This window comes from Scatophagus argus, chromosome 12 (assembly GCF_020382885.2).
Source record: "Scatophagus argus isolate fScaArg1 chromosome 12, fScaArg1.pri, whole genome shotgun sequence".
In the NCBI taxonomy this organism is placed as follows: domain Eukaryota; kingdom Metazoa; phylum Chordata; class Actinopteri; family Scatophagidae; genus Scatophagus; species Scatophagus argus.
The window spans coordinates 21,419,676-21,436,544 of NC_058504.1; the positions used below are offsets into that span (position 1 = coordinate 21,419,676).

General features: G+C 40.7%; 1 protein-coding gene across 1 annotated transcript in view; it reads right to left on the reverse strand.

Annotated features, from left to right (window-relative positions):
* Window positions 1-13,272: 13,272 nt before the first annotated feature.
* The window catches only part of npm1b (nucleophosmin 1b), a 15,879-nt gene continuing 12,282 nt past the window's right edge, over window positions 13,273-16,869 (reverse strand). Inside the window, exon 11 of the mRNA XM_046406502.1 lies at window positions 13,273-16,652. Coding sequence (XP_046262458.1) covers window positions 16,599-16,652 — 54 coding nt within the window. The 3' untranslated portion in view covers window positions 13,273-16,598. The remainder of the gene's footprint in view (window positions 16,653-16,869) is intronic.

The following is a 16,869-nucleotide window of genomic DNA, read 5'->3' on the forward strand; positions in this document are numbered from 1 at the left end:
TGATGTATAATGCCATTTAAAGTGTGACTAATTTAACCTTGTCTGCCTGAGGGAGGGAAATCACAGCAAAAATGAGCAAATAGTAATTATCAAGACGGATAATTTGATGATTTTTTTTTTTTTTTTTACAAATAGGAGTCTCTGGGTTCTTTTTGATCAGCAAAGTCTCACATTAGTTGTTGCTCACCGCCGGTAAATTGAAAGTCCAAAAATAAAGGCACCTGACACCTGATTTAAAGACGGCTGGATGATAAACAGCAATTACCCTGCTGACTGTGATAGAGCCAGCATTGTGAAGTCACTCATCGCCTCTTAAGCACATGTTTGTGACAAACTTCTCAGAGCATGACTGTAAATCCACAACTGAGCGCAGCAGCAGACTCGGATGTGGCCACCTGTGAGTCACAAGGAGGAGGAAATGTATCTCTGCTCGTGGCAAAAGGGAAGATCCCACTTTTTAAGACGACTTTTTTAAAATCATTTCATCAGTCTTAACACTGCGGTAAAATGGAATGGAAGTCAAAGTGGGGATGGTTCTGCCACTCACTTGTCTGAACGATCTGAATCATGTGCTTTGACAGCTCAGGAGTTAAACGGACAGAATTATTCTTGAAATGTAAAAATTCTCTTCGCTTCTCTTTTCTGTGCCCTTTGAAGACCCACTTGTCATTTCACCATGTTTGTCCACATCCCTCTTTGCTTTTTAAGCTGTTGAAGGTTTTGTATCAAATCCACAGACATAACAACCTGTGTCACTTTTGCATGTGAAGAATAAAGTGATACTAGACTCAATACAAGGTGAGTACAAGTATATAAAGGAAATACCTCATATGTAGTGGCTTGAATGTTTGGTTCACGTAGCTTATAAAAAAAATAAGTAAGCCATGCAGTTTAGGTCCTTTTTTAATTATATCTGGTTTTTAATTATATATCTGATTGCGTTGTTGACTGCATGTTCTGCATTATCCAGACACTTCAGTTTTGTTTTGGTTTTTTTTCCAATTTGGGTGAACTGACCCTTTAAATGGAGGTCTTAAGATGTGGATTGCAGATAGCGGAACACATTTTCATACTTTCAGTTAAAAGATTTGGTGCCCCCATATGTTTCCTGCTGACACCATTTGAAATAGTAAAAGAAAATTGATAGAACAGTAAGCATCAATCGAACGCAGCACGCTGCTCGTCGAGCATAGCAAGAGTGAGCTTTATGAATGGGGAAAGCTGTTTCACAGTCCAGTTTCTGAGGCTCACGGGGGGGGGGGGCAGCCACTCAAGAGTTGGGATAAGGTTACCCACAGAGATTAGCTGATGAGAGCGAGGGAGTGAGAAAAACAAGCAAGCAAGTTAAAAGTCTTAGTTTACCTGGCTTGCTGTGCTTGGCAGCCAATGAAAGTGCCTTCAAACCACAGATTCAAACGGTGCCTCAAATGATCCTCTGCAGCCACATTTGCCAGTTCTATTTCAATTTAGATGAAAACAAATTTGAACTTTATCCTAATAGCTGCAAAGTGGCAGATGATGTTATTTACAGGACTCCCAGACTCTTTTCAAGTCTTTGAATTTGAACCTCGCCTGTCTGTGCGCAGCGACGGGACTGTGGGAATGTCACCGAGGATATCTCATTGAAGCTGAAGGAGAAGGCATCTGAGGGCGGGCAAGCGCTCGGCGGTTCAAAGGACCCTAGCAGGCATTTAGGGCTTGACAAAAGAACTTGGCAGATCAGTAAGTGAAGCCCAATGTACTACATTAGTGTCAGGACCCCCTCTGCGTCCCTCCCACTTTGCACTTTCATCTCTGACACGGACATATTGACTTAAAGGAAAGGAGGGGTGCCAAGAGGGAGGGGTGGGGAGTTGTGGTGTGTGCAGGGGGGGGGTGTATGTGTCCCATTCAGTTCTCAAGGTGAGGCGATTGATGCAGAGGGGCGACTACTGACTCATATAAGCCACCCAGAAGCCTTTTTTTAAAACTAGAAGTCACAGGCTGACAAGCATGTGAGATCTAAAAAGGACGTCCCTCTTCCTCTCATCTCACTGAAATCAGCCTCACCCCATTAGTATACGCTGACCCCACCCCCGCCTCTGCAAACACACACTCATCGCCCTTTCCACACCGCCGGCCATGCCCTTCTGCAGGCTACTGAAGCCCAACGCCTGACGTGGGTTCGGGTCATAAGGGGGTCGTGACACCTTGACATTGTGGAGGGTGACAGAGAGAGGAGCCAGAGGAGGGACGCACCAGCTACCTCTGAGATCTTTCAAGTTTAACCTGAACGAGAGGGAGGAGATAAAAAAGCGGGAAGTGTTTCAGTAATTTGTCCCCCGTCACACGTTGTTTGCATGGAGTCATTAGGGGCCATTTAGGTTTTGCCTTGAAGGGAAGAGGCCAGAGAATTTGGGTGCGGGTGCTGTTTGGAGGGGAGGCAGCGGGAGTGAAGGGTGAAAATTCAAGCATCGCTCTTCAACAAATCATCACTGAGCACCGCGGTACATGTAGAACATATTAATGTTTCCACTGACTTCAGTTGCCTGTTTGACATTAATGATGATTCGCTCCATCTCATCCAGTGGGGAGTCTGGCGTTGTTCAAAAACAAACAAAAGTACGGGCTCTCTTGTTGCTAACACGTGGAATAACTTTATGTGACTACATGCATTTTGAAGACATCGCTAAACTATTCTTGCTTGGATGGATTCTTTGGCCATTGCTCAGTGAAGACAAAGTGCCAAAATGTGTCATAGTGCTACAACTGAATAACAATCAGCCGACAGACCCCGCGTGCTCTGAGTTTTTGGCCAGTGTTTGACAGATAAATGTCAGGACACTTGGACGAGCAGAGGTAATCAAAAAGGTTCCGCTTTCAGACTTTTGCTGAACAATATGAGCGCCTTAATGACATAATAAGCTGTCAGAGCTGGGTGGACTGGTGGTGAAAGTTTGGGAAGTAAAATGATGTAAGTGTTTTTTTGTCAGCTCTTTAATTTCTTTCTCCTCCCTGAATTGAACGACCCCATAATTGTATTCTTGGACTGCCATAATTACCAAATTAAGGGGTTGGTTGTTTGCAATGTGGCATAAAATTGCTGTGAGACTCTCAAACTGGCCAGAAGGTTTGACTCATTCACACAAAATGTGTGATTATTTGGCAGTTATTAGAAACACCTAACGACCCTGCTGTGTTTTAAAGGCATCTTGAACCCTTGATGAATGGTAGCTTATAGATCTCCTTAATGACCCAAAGTAAATTAAAAATGAGCTTAAAACAGCTTTGAAAAGGTGATGCTTTGGAATCAAAAGGATGTTGAAGCCCACCAAGAGTGTGACCCAAAATCGCCCACATTGATGAGGACTTTGATTTCAGGTTATTACCTTCATGTTAGGGGTGAGAAGTACTAAGTGAGTGTTCAAAGGCGAAACCTGTCAGGCTAATGTTTATCTGATTACTGTGCTGTCTGAACTTCCTCAGGTGTAACTGGTATGTTGTGCTCTTGTTGTGGCAACAGATTGGTCTCATGGTGGTAACTCATTAACACTGTAATGATAACATCATTTTTGAAATTGTGGGAGACCTGCATTATTGTTTAAAAAGTGCATCATTCTGTCTAATTCTCACTTTGTTTTAACTCAAAACTTTCTTTGGAAGTAGAGAAAAAACTTTCCTGTAGCCATATTTCAGGGCAGGCTAAAGCTGTGCTAGTTTTAAAAGGCACGTTCAGTGATTTTGTACATTTCTGAGCCAAAATTTGCGATTCATTTGACGAAAGAGGAAAGAACCATAGCAGAAAAATCTTTTTTTTTGGCTGCTAGTCATTTTGACTTTGCCCCTAAGTTTTTATGCATCACTTCCTGTTAGCCAAAAAATGTCCAAACCTGAGGAGCCTCACGAAAAGGACAAATATTGTATATGCTGTCTCATTTATAGAGGATCAGCTGTTTCACTTAACTGCTTGCATATTTTTTTTGTTTTTGAATCCTTCCAGATTATAATGAACATTTTCCACAGAATTAAGAACCTTGACGGCAACAATGGTTCCAGCAGTATCAGGATAGAGTGACAATGAATCCAGAGCAACACAAGATGTCAGTTAGTCCACTATAAAACTCCTGATGCTCTCCCTTACAATTTAAGTTCGACAATAAGCTGCACTGGAGCGCAGCTGCTGCACACAAATCCACTTTTCCCAGTCACGAAAAGGTCCCACAGCAGTTGGAGTGGAGTCCCTCCTTGAGCTGCTTTTGCTCTAGTAAGCTAGCCTGAACCTGCAGTACCACTCATCCTAATCGCTGAGCCCAATCCATTCCCCTGTCTAGCACCTCTTCAGAGGCCGCTCGCCCCTTTGTTCTGACAATACACAAACGACCATTCAAATGGAGGGACTCTGTAATCAGTGAAATACTAGCCTCTGGGCTTTGTAGAATAGAAAAAAAAACAGGCAGGGAGGGAGAGCGAGAGAGAGGGAGAGAAACAAGGAGAAGAGAGAGAAAATCCATCCATGACCAATCAAGTCTAACTACCTGTCTGGCTTTTTAACTACAGATGTTATTTGGAAAAGAGGGGAAAAATGTGCCCGTTCCAGATGTAAGATGTACAAAGGGAAGGCAGGCTGGTACCTCCACCCACCGAGAAAAAGGCTGGACCCTTCCACACCCATCCAGCCCTGATATGGCTGATGCTGTTTTTGCTTGTGCCTGCGCCCTTTTCCTTCAAAGAAAAATGTGATGCATTGCGTCAAAACTTAGACGGTATGGAAGATAAAATAAAATGTGAATGATGTAGTCTCACTGTCAAAGCATGCAGAGATCTCACTGGATCATTTGGTGCTGAACTTCAACTGGGTTTGTTCCTGGATCGTTTATAAACATTTAAAAAAGTACATAAGATTAAAAAATTGTTAGTAATTCAGGGTGATGTCTTCTAATTTATTAATCCTGAAATGATGCTTTCTATTTGTTATTTCAGAAGTCATAAGAAGACAAGTGGTTGCAGGTTTGCTCCTGTCTTTTAGTGAAGGAATACCAAATAAAATATATGGTTTATACATGCTTTGCTTTACCTGTCAAGCTGCTACAACACCAGAACAAGTCATGCGTCAGGGTGCAATAGTATGTTAGGGATTGTTTGAACTCACGACTGTCGTGCCTTTGTGACGTGCAAGATGACCGCTGCTGCAAAGCAGGGTGAAATAGTTTACTTGGTCATTTTTGTGTATGCAACTTGGTTCATTTAGTTTTATTGTGCATAACAATAAACATCCTTGTAAACAACACACATGTTCAATAACGTTAGACAGTTTTGTTTCTATGCTGAGCACAGGGCAGTTGGTCAGTACGTCCATATTAATAACAACTGGACAACCTGTGTCCCAGTAAACTTTGACAAAAATCAGTTTACCTTGATATTGACAATATGGTGATATTAAGATTAGAAGAGGTGTACTACGAAGCAAGATTAAGTGGTTTCATCGTCACAAAGGTGGCTCTTTTAACCCTGTTAGGTCACCATGGAAACATGCTGCGCACCCAGTGTGGACCAGCCTATGTTCAGAGTTTCTGAGTAAGATAGATAGATGGATGGATGGATGGATGGATGGATGGATGGATAGATAGATAGATAGATAGATGAGGAGATACCTGCAACCTGGCTGAGCTTTACGTTAGTAATGAAATAGAACTCAAAGTGTGTGCATACCACCACCACAGGAACCTGTATGTATTCAGTTGATTGGTTTTACACTGCTGGTATTGCAACTAATAGAACACGGATTAGAAATGACTAGTCTATTGGTATTTATCACAGATAACATTTGATTAATAAAAATCATTTAACATTGATTTGGCTAGTGAGACCTAAATGCATACATTGTCAGACCTGAATGCAATTCCTGACTGTAATGTTTAAATATATGAGTTAATATCAGAAAACTACAATGTGCAGCTGTCACATCATAAATAAAACTGCAGGCACAGAGTGAGCTCTGAGTGGTAAGATATATGTTAACTTTATAAATTTACACAATCTGCAACTTTCTGACATCTCCGTCTCGCCTTATTTGCAGTAACAGCGTTGTTTCTTGCTACAATATATTTTCGACACTCTTCATAACTCTCCTCTTGCCCAAGGAGGGCCAGTTGAGCTTGCTGGACTACCTGATCCAGGACTGGTGGACAGTTTTTGTGTGTGTGTGTGTGTACCAATAGATAGAAAAGGGAGTATCCAAGCTAAAACAGAAACCTGTAAATCAGGTTAAAGCCCAGTGCAGCGTTAATAAAAGTACGCCGTACATCAAGAAATGCACTGGCTAAATCCAAGTAAAGTGCTGGATGTGTTGCATTGTCAGTTGTAAGTTCCTCGTCTATACTCCTTTAAGTGAATAATAATTATCTGTACCTGTGCAGGGGGAGGAACACATGGTTAGGTTGGTGGGTGAGAGTGTGTGCTGGGTTTTCAAAGTTTAGACAAGCACTCAGAAGTTCTATAGGGTCAAACACTTTTTGATTGTAACATCCCACTCCTGTATTTTCTCCTGCCTTTGTAGGGGAGGACGCACGACAATCGAGATGAATATGGATGAAATAACTTAACTGACTGCAGTCAGTTCACTTGACCTGATGTTTATACTCTCTTTATTTTCTATTCTGTGTCCTGTTGATAAGCAAACAAAAACTTCACTGGCAAAGAGAGAAAACAAACTGGTCTTTGTAGGTGTTACATGTTTCTTTAACTAGAATATAGCCTTCATTTTGTTAAAACCTTCTAAACAGTATGCCAGGGAAGATTTCAGTTGCGACGAGATGCAAGGTGCATAACGGCCTCACAGAGCTTGGGGGCTAAAGTCATTACAAATATCAGGTTTTTGAAGTTTGGGGAGAGACAAATTACCTTGTTGAACCACACTGGTTTGAGAGAGACGTGCCTGTCAAATGTATGATAAAAGTGCTGCCTAAGGCTGCAGCTGATCGTGGACAGATAGGTGTGAAGCAGATAAATGTGTGTTCGGTGAAATAAACTTCTGTTGCAGTGATATATTAACCTGTGGTCATCAATATGAAAATATTCATCAGTCCCATAGACAACATTACTTACCTAGAACTGACATTTTTACCTGAGGGAGAAGCTGAGCAGAGCGTCCATCCATTCATCCATTTTCCACTGCTGCCGTGGTGACAGCAGGTTTAAAAAGCCAGCCCATTCACTGCCTGTGCCTCCACCTGAAGGGGCAATCTAACATGGTCAAGTTTGATGAAGACAGCAGAATTAAATCATTAGCCAAATGCAAATTTCGATATGCTCTGGGATAAGTTTTCCTAGAGAGGACTTCCCTTCAGTACAACACTGGGAAGGCTGAAGTGACTGCCTCAATGACCTCTGCCAAGGAGATCCACAAAGCTTCTCCTGCGTTTTCTGCTCCAACATAGAGTCCTTCTGGTCAGATAACACTCCCAGGCACAACTGCAATCACTTCCGCAAAAGAGGTCTTGAACTTGTGTGAGACCTTGTGAATGGAGGCTCGGCCATGCACAGCGGCTGTCGCATAGAGATGGCCCAATTTTGTGCTAGTTTTGGTGTAATGAAGCCAATAGGTGACAGCATGTAGAAGAAGTCTTGCAGAAACAAGTTTGGATTGGAGGGTGAAATCAAAACTTTTATGTCATCAAAGTTTTACAAGAAAGTGGCTGAAAAAAGGTTTACAAAATCGTTCATTTGCAGTAATTATGCCAGGATGTCAATGTCCGCTTAACTTTATGGTTGGTTGTATGTGATCAGGAGTTCAGACTGGAGGTTCTAATATTACACTTTAGGTTTTTTAAAAGCCCATCTCACAGGTTGGTTTCAGCGTAGGCGTAGTTGTTGTTTCACTCACTGTTTATTCAAATAGAAATTTTTTAAAAAAATGAGAAGGAAACTCTCCAATATTATCACAAAAGTAAAATCCTGGAGAGATGAAAATGTAGGTGATGTGACCACAGAACAAAGTCTGAGTGAGATTTCTTTAGCGTTGTCTGAGCCTTTAAACTCCCTGAGATTTGAGCCTAAGTGGAGCCTCTGCTCTGTGTTCGGGGGGAAAAAAGCACTGAGTTTGTGGGCAGAGGAATGCAGCTCACATCTTTGCCATAGCAGCCGTAGAGGTAATGCGCTCGCGTGTTGGCGCTTGTCGAGATGAGCGCACCTCCCTCTTCTGTATTAATAACCGCATGTCCTATTGCTGTACCAACTGGGCTGTGTTTTACTGGGCCAGGGTTTGCTTACGGGAAGATAGATGATGAACTACACCACTTCTTCCTCTAATTTACACAATTACTTCCCCTGATGTCTGTTTTGCTTAAGCGTTCCCAATCCCTGAATGAACAACCCCCACCCTGTCATCCCCCACATATTCCCAGTGCCAAGAGCAGACTTGTGAACACAGCGTTAAAAAAAAAAAAATGTAAAACTGAGTGCAAAGAATTCATTTATGACTGGAGTAGTTAAAGGTAACTCTGTTTAGTATTCAAGCACCTGGTGATAGTGCCACAGAGTTCATTAATCCTGACAGGAAAAGAGTTGCCTGCTTTTTTTTCCCTTTGGTGAAGAAAATGTTTACATAAGCGCATCATCCGTGACAATTGACTTCTACATAGAAGGAATTGTTATTAAGATACAGTCAACTGTCAAAATCTTGCAGTGAAAGAGAAAATCACTGGTGATGACAATGATGGCTTCCTTTCCGTCTAATATAAACATACCAGCATGATCACTTTTTTCCGCGGGGCAAAGTCATTGTTCCATTTTGAAAGCTCACTGCGAATGCTTGAAATGTTCCCTAGATATTTTTTCCCTCTGCTCGTTTATTTGCTTGTATCCAGGTGATGTGCCAACCTGTCACATCAAGCACAGACGGCCTTATTTCCTCCGAGCAAAGGTCAAAACAATTGTAATGGGAGGGGTGTGTGCGTGTGTGTGTGTGTCTTGTTAAGAACAAACTACCCACAGAAACAGATATTGTTAATAACATGTTCGCTCAAACATGCCTGTGACAGAGGTTTTGACATCTTGGCAGACGTTTTCTGAGAGATCTGTGATTTTTGTTTTGATTCTTGTACAAATCACAAACTGAAAAGAATTTTGACCTTCTAGCAGACTGTTTTGCCATATTTGGGTATCAAATGACATTCAGATGGTTTGTTTCAAGACATAGAAAAAAAAACTGACTTTGTCCATCTGTCCAAATCACGTTATGTCACATCATATGGCAGATAAAGGGTAATTAAAATTCCAGAGTTTTAGTTATCTTTTATTGCCACTTGGAGCCGCCAAAGTGCAAATCTGACAATTGCAGCTTTGACAAGAATCCCACTCTTCAACACCTTTGCATGCCTCCTTTTGGAGGACAAATACTGAGTATAACTTAGCTCTTTCTTAATCACAACACTCATGTCCAGTTACAGTACTGACCACATTCTAAACCACATAACTATTATAAAGTGTGAGCACTGGTTAGCAACACCTGTTGTTCTGAATGGGTTTTTTTCTGACTAGATGCACAGATGTGTTTAAAATCACACATCCCTTTGGGTCGTGAGGAAAAAACAGGGCGGAAATGTACAAGCCTGCAGAGACATGACCTTACATTTCTTTCCACCAGAGATGAGCATTTGAATAGTGTCCTCAGTAAGATGTCCTACATGCAAGTAAGTATGGACACATAGCAGTACTCTCAAAGGTGACATTACTTTAAAAAGCCTAACACACTGCTTTTAGCCATCAAAAGTGGAGTTGTAAAAAATTCAGGCTGAGGCGATGTGAGTAAGTCTGACAGTAGTGTTAGCATTCCCTGAAGGCAGTTTAAAGAACACTGTAGGATGAGGTTGCATAATCTGTGCCTCAGATTCATGGAAAAGAGTGCCTGCTCTTCGAGAAAGATATACTGACACTTCCAAGACGTCTGGAGAGAAGTGTGTGGAGCAACACTCTTGGCAGCAACACGGATGATTGTATCAAATGGAAATTTGTAGCTTAATTGATACTAGTTGCTACAAGCCGTTCTAACAAAAGAGGTGATGAAGCTGACAGACACCCGCCTGAATCCTAATGCGAATTTGAGAGTTTGTGTCTTCAAGCTTGTGTAAACAGATTTTCAGGATTTCTGTTTTGTGATTTATTTATTTATTTATTTTTGATTGTGACATGCTTAAATAAATGTCAAGAATATGTGGTTCTATCCTCAAAAAGCATTGCTCCACTACTATTGGGCAATGTTTTTTTGATTGGGTCCTGTTGTCATGGCTTTTACTAGGCCTGTGATGATAACCATGGTCCTATGATTAATACCAAGGACCACAACTTTTTTGTAGGGTCATTCTCCTGTTATTACACTGCTGAATGTGCTGGAGTGCTGTCGCACGTGCCCAGTCACGAACACAGTCTCTGTCTGGCTGTCAAGTCAGGAGCTTGATCTCCATTATAATGCTTTTCCATGTCGTTTAATTATTTAAAATAGCACACTCTTACAGCACTCTAATGAGGCACATTAAAAGCTGTCAAAAGTACCATGTCACACTAGCAATGCAATGTAACTTACTGCAAATACTGCTACACCTTCATTTTACCCCCCGCTTGGCAACAACAGAGTGTCCTTCACTTTTTGAAGGTATAAGTCTGAATACTGTCCAATTCACACGGATAACACAAATCTACAGCCCGAATACAGCAGGCACTTCTCAATGATCTTTTCTTTTTGTTCTGACTTTACTCTTCACTAATTTGTTAGAGAAACTTTGAACTTACTGGCTATGCAGAACAGTAGGAAGCACTCATGATCATAAGGAAAAGAACTGTGAAAAACAACCTTTTTGACAGGTTTTTGAAAGTGAAAAAAGTGGCATTTTAATGTGCTTCACTAAAGCACCATAAATAGAAGCAAGCGACATTTTAATGAGACGTTTAATGGCACGTTGAGCTTTCCTATTCCTGGACAGACACACATGCACAGGTTTTTGCTAAGGCAGATGGTTGAACAGGCTGGTTTTTCACAGTACAAACTGGCCGTCCTGTGCTTTCTTCATAGAGGGCACAAACAAAACACACCTGTTCTCATAAGAGCACAAGCACACATGCACACACAGGCTGAGGAGATTGTCCTCAGATGGAGACGGTTATGACTTACAGACTGTAATGACTGTCCTGTGCCATATCGTGTGACTGCTGGATTAGAGAAAAGGGCAATATTTCCCTAATGGCCTTAATGTTGTGTCAGGCTGCCACACACAGGGAAGTGATACCTGCCCTGTCCCTGTGTGGCTCAATTGTTGTAGTATGCCACTAATACAAACGGAGCAGGGAGTACCATTTAAAGATCAGTTCACCCATATTAAAAATGTTCTTACTTAACCTCTTGTGATATTCGGCCATGCAGCCACTTTTATTTGCCCACCTTTTGAGATGCCAGTCTCTGATTTTCACCAGTTTCAAAGACAATAACAATGACAGAAATATCAGTTTTCTTTGGAACGTTACTGAACCTACCAGTTTTGAGTGTTGAATTAAAGACATAATGACACCTAGAGTTCAAAACCAGGACAGAACATTTCGACATTTGTTCTTTACCCTGGGTGGTGCAGTGGTTAGCACTGTCACCTCATAGCAAGAGGGTTCCAGGTTCGAATCCCGGTCTGGGCCCTTCTATGTGGAGTTTGCATGTTCTCCCTGTGCCTGCGTGGGTTTTCTCCGGGTACTCCGGCTTCCTCCCACAATACCAAAAACATGCACATTAGGTTAATTGGCTACTCTAAATTGCCCCTAGGTGTGAGTGTGAGAGTGTGTGGTTGTTTGTCTTTGTGTGTTGGCCCTGCGATTGACTGGCGACCAGTCCAGGGTGTACAGATGGAGAAAGACTTGGAAATGAGATATGTAACTATTTCTGTAAAAGTTTTTCTTTATTAGATTTTCTTTTCATGTTTGTCATTAAAACCAAAAAATATGTATATAAAAAAGGAAGATTGCAGATGTCACATTATTCCTCTTATTTCCTTTCATTCATTAGGCCACTACAGCTTTTCTAACCTGCATCTACAAAGGGCTGTTGCATAGTGTTGTCTGCGGCTTTGTAACGTAGATACCCTTCTTTCCTGCTATCAACCACTGACTGATGCTCACTTCATTTGAACTTTGCAAATGAGTGTATTTTTTTTCCATCAGGATACACAGGGAAGTTGAAGACCACATAAATAGAAATGCAACACGTGTATTTGCGCTTCATTCATTTTTCAGGAGTTTAAGATCCAACACCTTCACTGTGCATATAAAAAGACTATTTCTCTCAAATTCTGAGCACAATCACATCTGCCTTGTCGAGATAACCTATCCGCCTGCATGTTCGTAAATGTCTTGAGTGGACAAATGCTCATTGTCGACTGGAGCTGACATGTGTCGGGCAGATAGCAGACGTGTATGGCATCGTGTGGGCGTTAAGCATGATAATGCGCAGCCTCAAGTTGCTAAGATCTGGACACAATTCCTGTAAACTGAAACATCCCAGTTCTTACATGCCCTGCATACTCATGTCACCCGTTGAACATGTTTGAGATGCTCTGGATCAACGTGCACGACGGAGTCTTCCAATTCCCACCAGTATCCAGAAACTTCACCCAACCAAAGAAGAGGAGTGGACTGACATTCCATGGGCCCCAATCAACAGCCCAACTCTTAACTCTCCCAACGTGGACACTAAAGGTCTTTTACCTGAACTTGTGAAAAATGGGAGCAAGTCTAAATATTATATTTTTATTTTTGACAAGTATATGTATACAGTGTGTGTGAGAGAGAGAGAGTGTGTGTGTGTCAATACCTCCAGGCTGGTTCAGTCAAACCCTGGACTGGAATTCAAATCTACCACAAAGGGGGGATTTCCACGTGCCTCTCAGTCGTCTTATTTGGAACATAAAATTGTGCGTCATCCCGTGGCTGCATCCGCTAGTGCGCCTCACTTCCTCGTAGCTACAGGGCAAAACCTGTTCAGCTGGCAGTGAAGTCATGCCTGACTCACACTTCAGGTAAAAGTTAATCAATTTATATCATTATGAAGTCTCGCTTTGAAGTTAACGCCTGGACTTCACTGCCACCTTGTGGCGCAACAAACATGGCTGGTCATTGCAGGTAAAGGAAAGATTCACACTTCATTCATGTCCATATATACACTGAAAGCACTGCTAGTTACTTTAATTGTTCCTGACCATAGTAGCAGCAATATATTGCTGATAATGTGGTAGGCTAAATAAATAAAAATTAGACTCAAAATCAGCTGGGATTCACTTTATTCAGTTAAGTATCACAGGGAGGACTTTAAAAAAAATGGATGGATATGTTCATCTCAACAAACCATGAATGAATGAATATCCACCATCAGAAATCATGCATGACCTAATCCATGAAGTTTGACTAAACAGACAAGATGGACTTCCTTTCAACACATGCTGAGTCGACCCAGCCATCATCTGCTCATATCACTTCAGATTTCAGAACGGTACAGTACATATGCAAATTAAATAATCTTGTTTCCTGTCAGTTCAAACTGAAGATGCCTCTCCATTGATGTTTCATAGTAGGTATGTCAGGTCACAGACAGAAGGCAATATTATGGATAAAAGAAATATGGATCAATACAGTATCAATCATAGTAAATATCAGAACTACTTCAGTCTGAAACTACTACTCAAATACTTAATAATGCCATTATAAACACCATCTTCTCTCCATCTTATCCATGCCAGTAGTTTTATGAAGAGCAGGAAGTCAAATTTCAACTACATTTTTGTCATCATTAAAATAATTCAAACAATATTAATCAGTGACAAATTATCAACAAAGATCGTAATGTCTTTGTTTTTCCCTTGGACATATTGAAGTACTTGTTTGAAAATTAATCATCACAAAATCAAATGAGGACAAATCAAAGAAAAACATACTAAAATAACAAAAACAGACTTGAAAGGGGGTTTTATACTAAGCATAAAACACTTCCATACCATACTACAACACAACATAACAATTTAAGTTTGTGACAATAGATCTGAGCTGCAAAACCAGCTATGAGCGAGGGCGGATTAAGCATACAATAACAAATATAACTATTCAGCTGCCGTACTGGTGAACAGAAGCAAGAGATTTATTTACAGAAAAAAAGACGGAAAAACAGCCCGACAAAAAAGACAAAATCATTAAAGGAGAACTCATACGCAGGCCAAAACTGAACCTCGCTACAAAGAGGACATTACAGATGTTTCGAATGTTACTTTGAGGTCAATTAACAAGGTGACTTTAATGACCTAAATTAGTTGAAGTAGTACAGTTTACAGCTAAGGAATTTCAAATATCCATTAAAAACACCAAGGAGGTTGGACCATGCGATTTGATTGGTTGAAGATCGTGTCCAACTGCCAACATTTGTCTCATAAAAGACATTATACAGGATCATAAACACATTATGAGCACAGAGCAAGTGTATGATTATTGTCACCAGAGCACTGATAGAGTGCAAACAATTACGGGGTTGAGTCCTTTATGGGGTTTCTGTAAATGACGTCATGTGTTACTCTGATGTAATTCTGACATATACCTTATGATTATGTTGTAATAAATAAAATAATCTGCACTCACAGGCTTGTAATCTGTTTTCAGAACATTAGAGTACAATGAAATAACACTAAAAACAGTGTTAGCGCCATATTGCAAATATACTCCTGGAACTGCTTAATTTATTAGCCTTGTTTTTAACTTTTTGTATGTAAATAAAAACATTTTAGTTGCGGCATCTGTTGTTAATTTTATAGAGCTCATAATACTCTTAAGCATGTTTTGTGTGCTGCTCGTCTGAACACTTTGGTACAGATGATTTTTGGCTGAAGTCACTGCAATGAATACCCTCTCAGATAAGCACTTGATATGAATTCACACTCATCTGAAATGGGATCTGTCAGTTGGTTTGTAAAAGTTGCAGGTTCTGTAGCTTCAGATGAGCCTAATATAAACATATCTACATCTGTATTTATAAAATATTGAGAATGACACTGTTCCCAGCCAGAAATGTCAGGTGTGGTTCTGGTAAAAACACAGGATGAAACATTTCTTGTTAACTCAACAGATTAACTAAAGATATGTCACATTAGCAAGATTAAAACTGCACACATCCATGTAGATATATGATTCGTACTTGCAGCCCTCATCTTAAATAGTCTGATCTTTTTCCTTATTTGCTTTATCACTGGAGGAAATAAAAAGTAACCCTTCTTGCTGTTGACCAAGTTGTTAAAAATTAAAGTTACTGTGGATTTGCTATGACCAAACTGACTAAAAAAGACATATGATGATTAATTTTTGTACAGCAAAGTTCATAGTACAATCCATAAGCATGTTTTGTAAGCTATTAATGCTTTGCAAAGCAGGACAAAACCTAAAACAACAAAACAACCCCTTGGGGGGAAAAAAATCTTATCACTGCCCCCCTGTGTCAGGTGTCTTAACCATCCTCGTATATACTGCTCAAGTTAGTTCACACAAATTGGGACTCCGATTTATCTCAGTTTACAGTTACAGATATTTAAAGGCACATTCTGCAATATCTCCTATTGCACTGTTGACTTGACAAGAACACACAGCGTCAGAATTGAGCACTTGAAGCACTTGAAACTCAGTCAATATCATCAAACTGCAGGGTTTCAAACCTACAGTTCAAAAGGTGCATGCAGCAAGTACACAAGATGAAATTTAGATGCAGGCACGCCAATCACACCATCGACAGGCAAGGAAAGGAATAGCTCCTCGAAGCTGACATTCACACCACCTGCAGCTGCTTGAATATTTATGTTTTACATCTAGGAGTCCTTTTGTGTACATTTTGAAAATGTACTTCTATAGCAACTATTTGTGGTAGTATCAAAAAAAACCCAAAAAAAATACAGCTGCAAACCTCAAAGATAGGATAGCATTTTTTTGTAAAGAAAGGGTAAGAAAGGTAAAGTTATGAAAGGGTAAAGACTGACAGGCCATATAAAAAAAGGCTAAGCTAGCAAAGCCTAGCAAAGGCTAACTGAACTAGGTTCTGTCTTTGGCTCTGAATATTGGATTTATTAACTTTGTTTTTACTTGATAATTTACATATATGTTATCTAATCACAGCCATAAAAACCTGCAGGCGCAATATTTATTGTCTGCAGGTGGCTTGAGTATTAAAATTGCAATTGTAGCTATTCGTTTCCCGTAGGAAAGTCATACAGACGCCTTCAGATCCGAATTGGTGGTGCTATTACTTCCCTCTCCTATAGGTGGTGCATATTTGACATGTGATGAAGCAGATCGCTTCCCCTGATGGAAAAGCTGCGGTCTGCTAAACATGAAACTGGCTACAAACTGGCTCCAAGAAATGCTTCACACCTTAAAAAAACAAAACAAAACAAAAGAAGATGTCACCAGAATCATAAATGGCCTGACCCATTTCCAGCACTCAGTTCTTCTGTTCACTCAGAGAGGTGGTGACATATTAAGGCCAAGTAGGAAATCTCGCTGACTGTGCCTTTAAATGTCTTGCAGGATGCAAAACTTACAAACGCTTCAAAGTACGAGGTTTGTTACTTCTTCTCAATCTTCAGCGTTTGTACAAAACTCCAAAGGTCCTTGACCACCTGAGAAAGGTACAGACAGTGGAGGGAGGAATAACAGCAGAATAGAAGAAATAAATTATAAATCATCCAAATGAAGTGCTATACAGCGTTACACCATGACTCACTTTTACTACAACATGCTTTTGTGTGTCTCGCCTGTGGGAACGCTGAGTTTAGATGGGGCTGTTGGGGAACGACGAGGGGTTGGGTGGGGGCAACAGTACATACCAGAGTATAT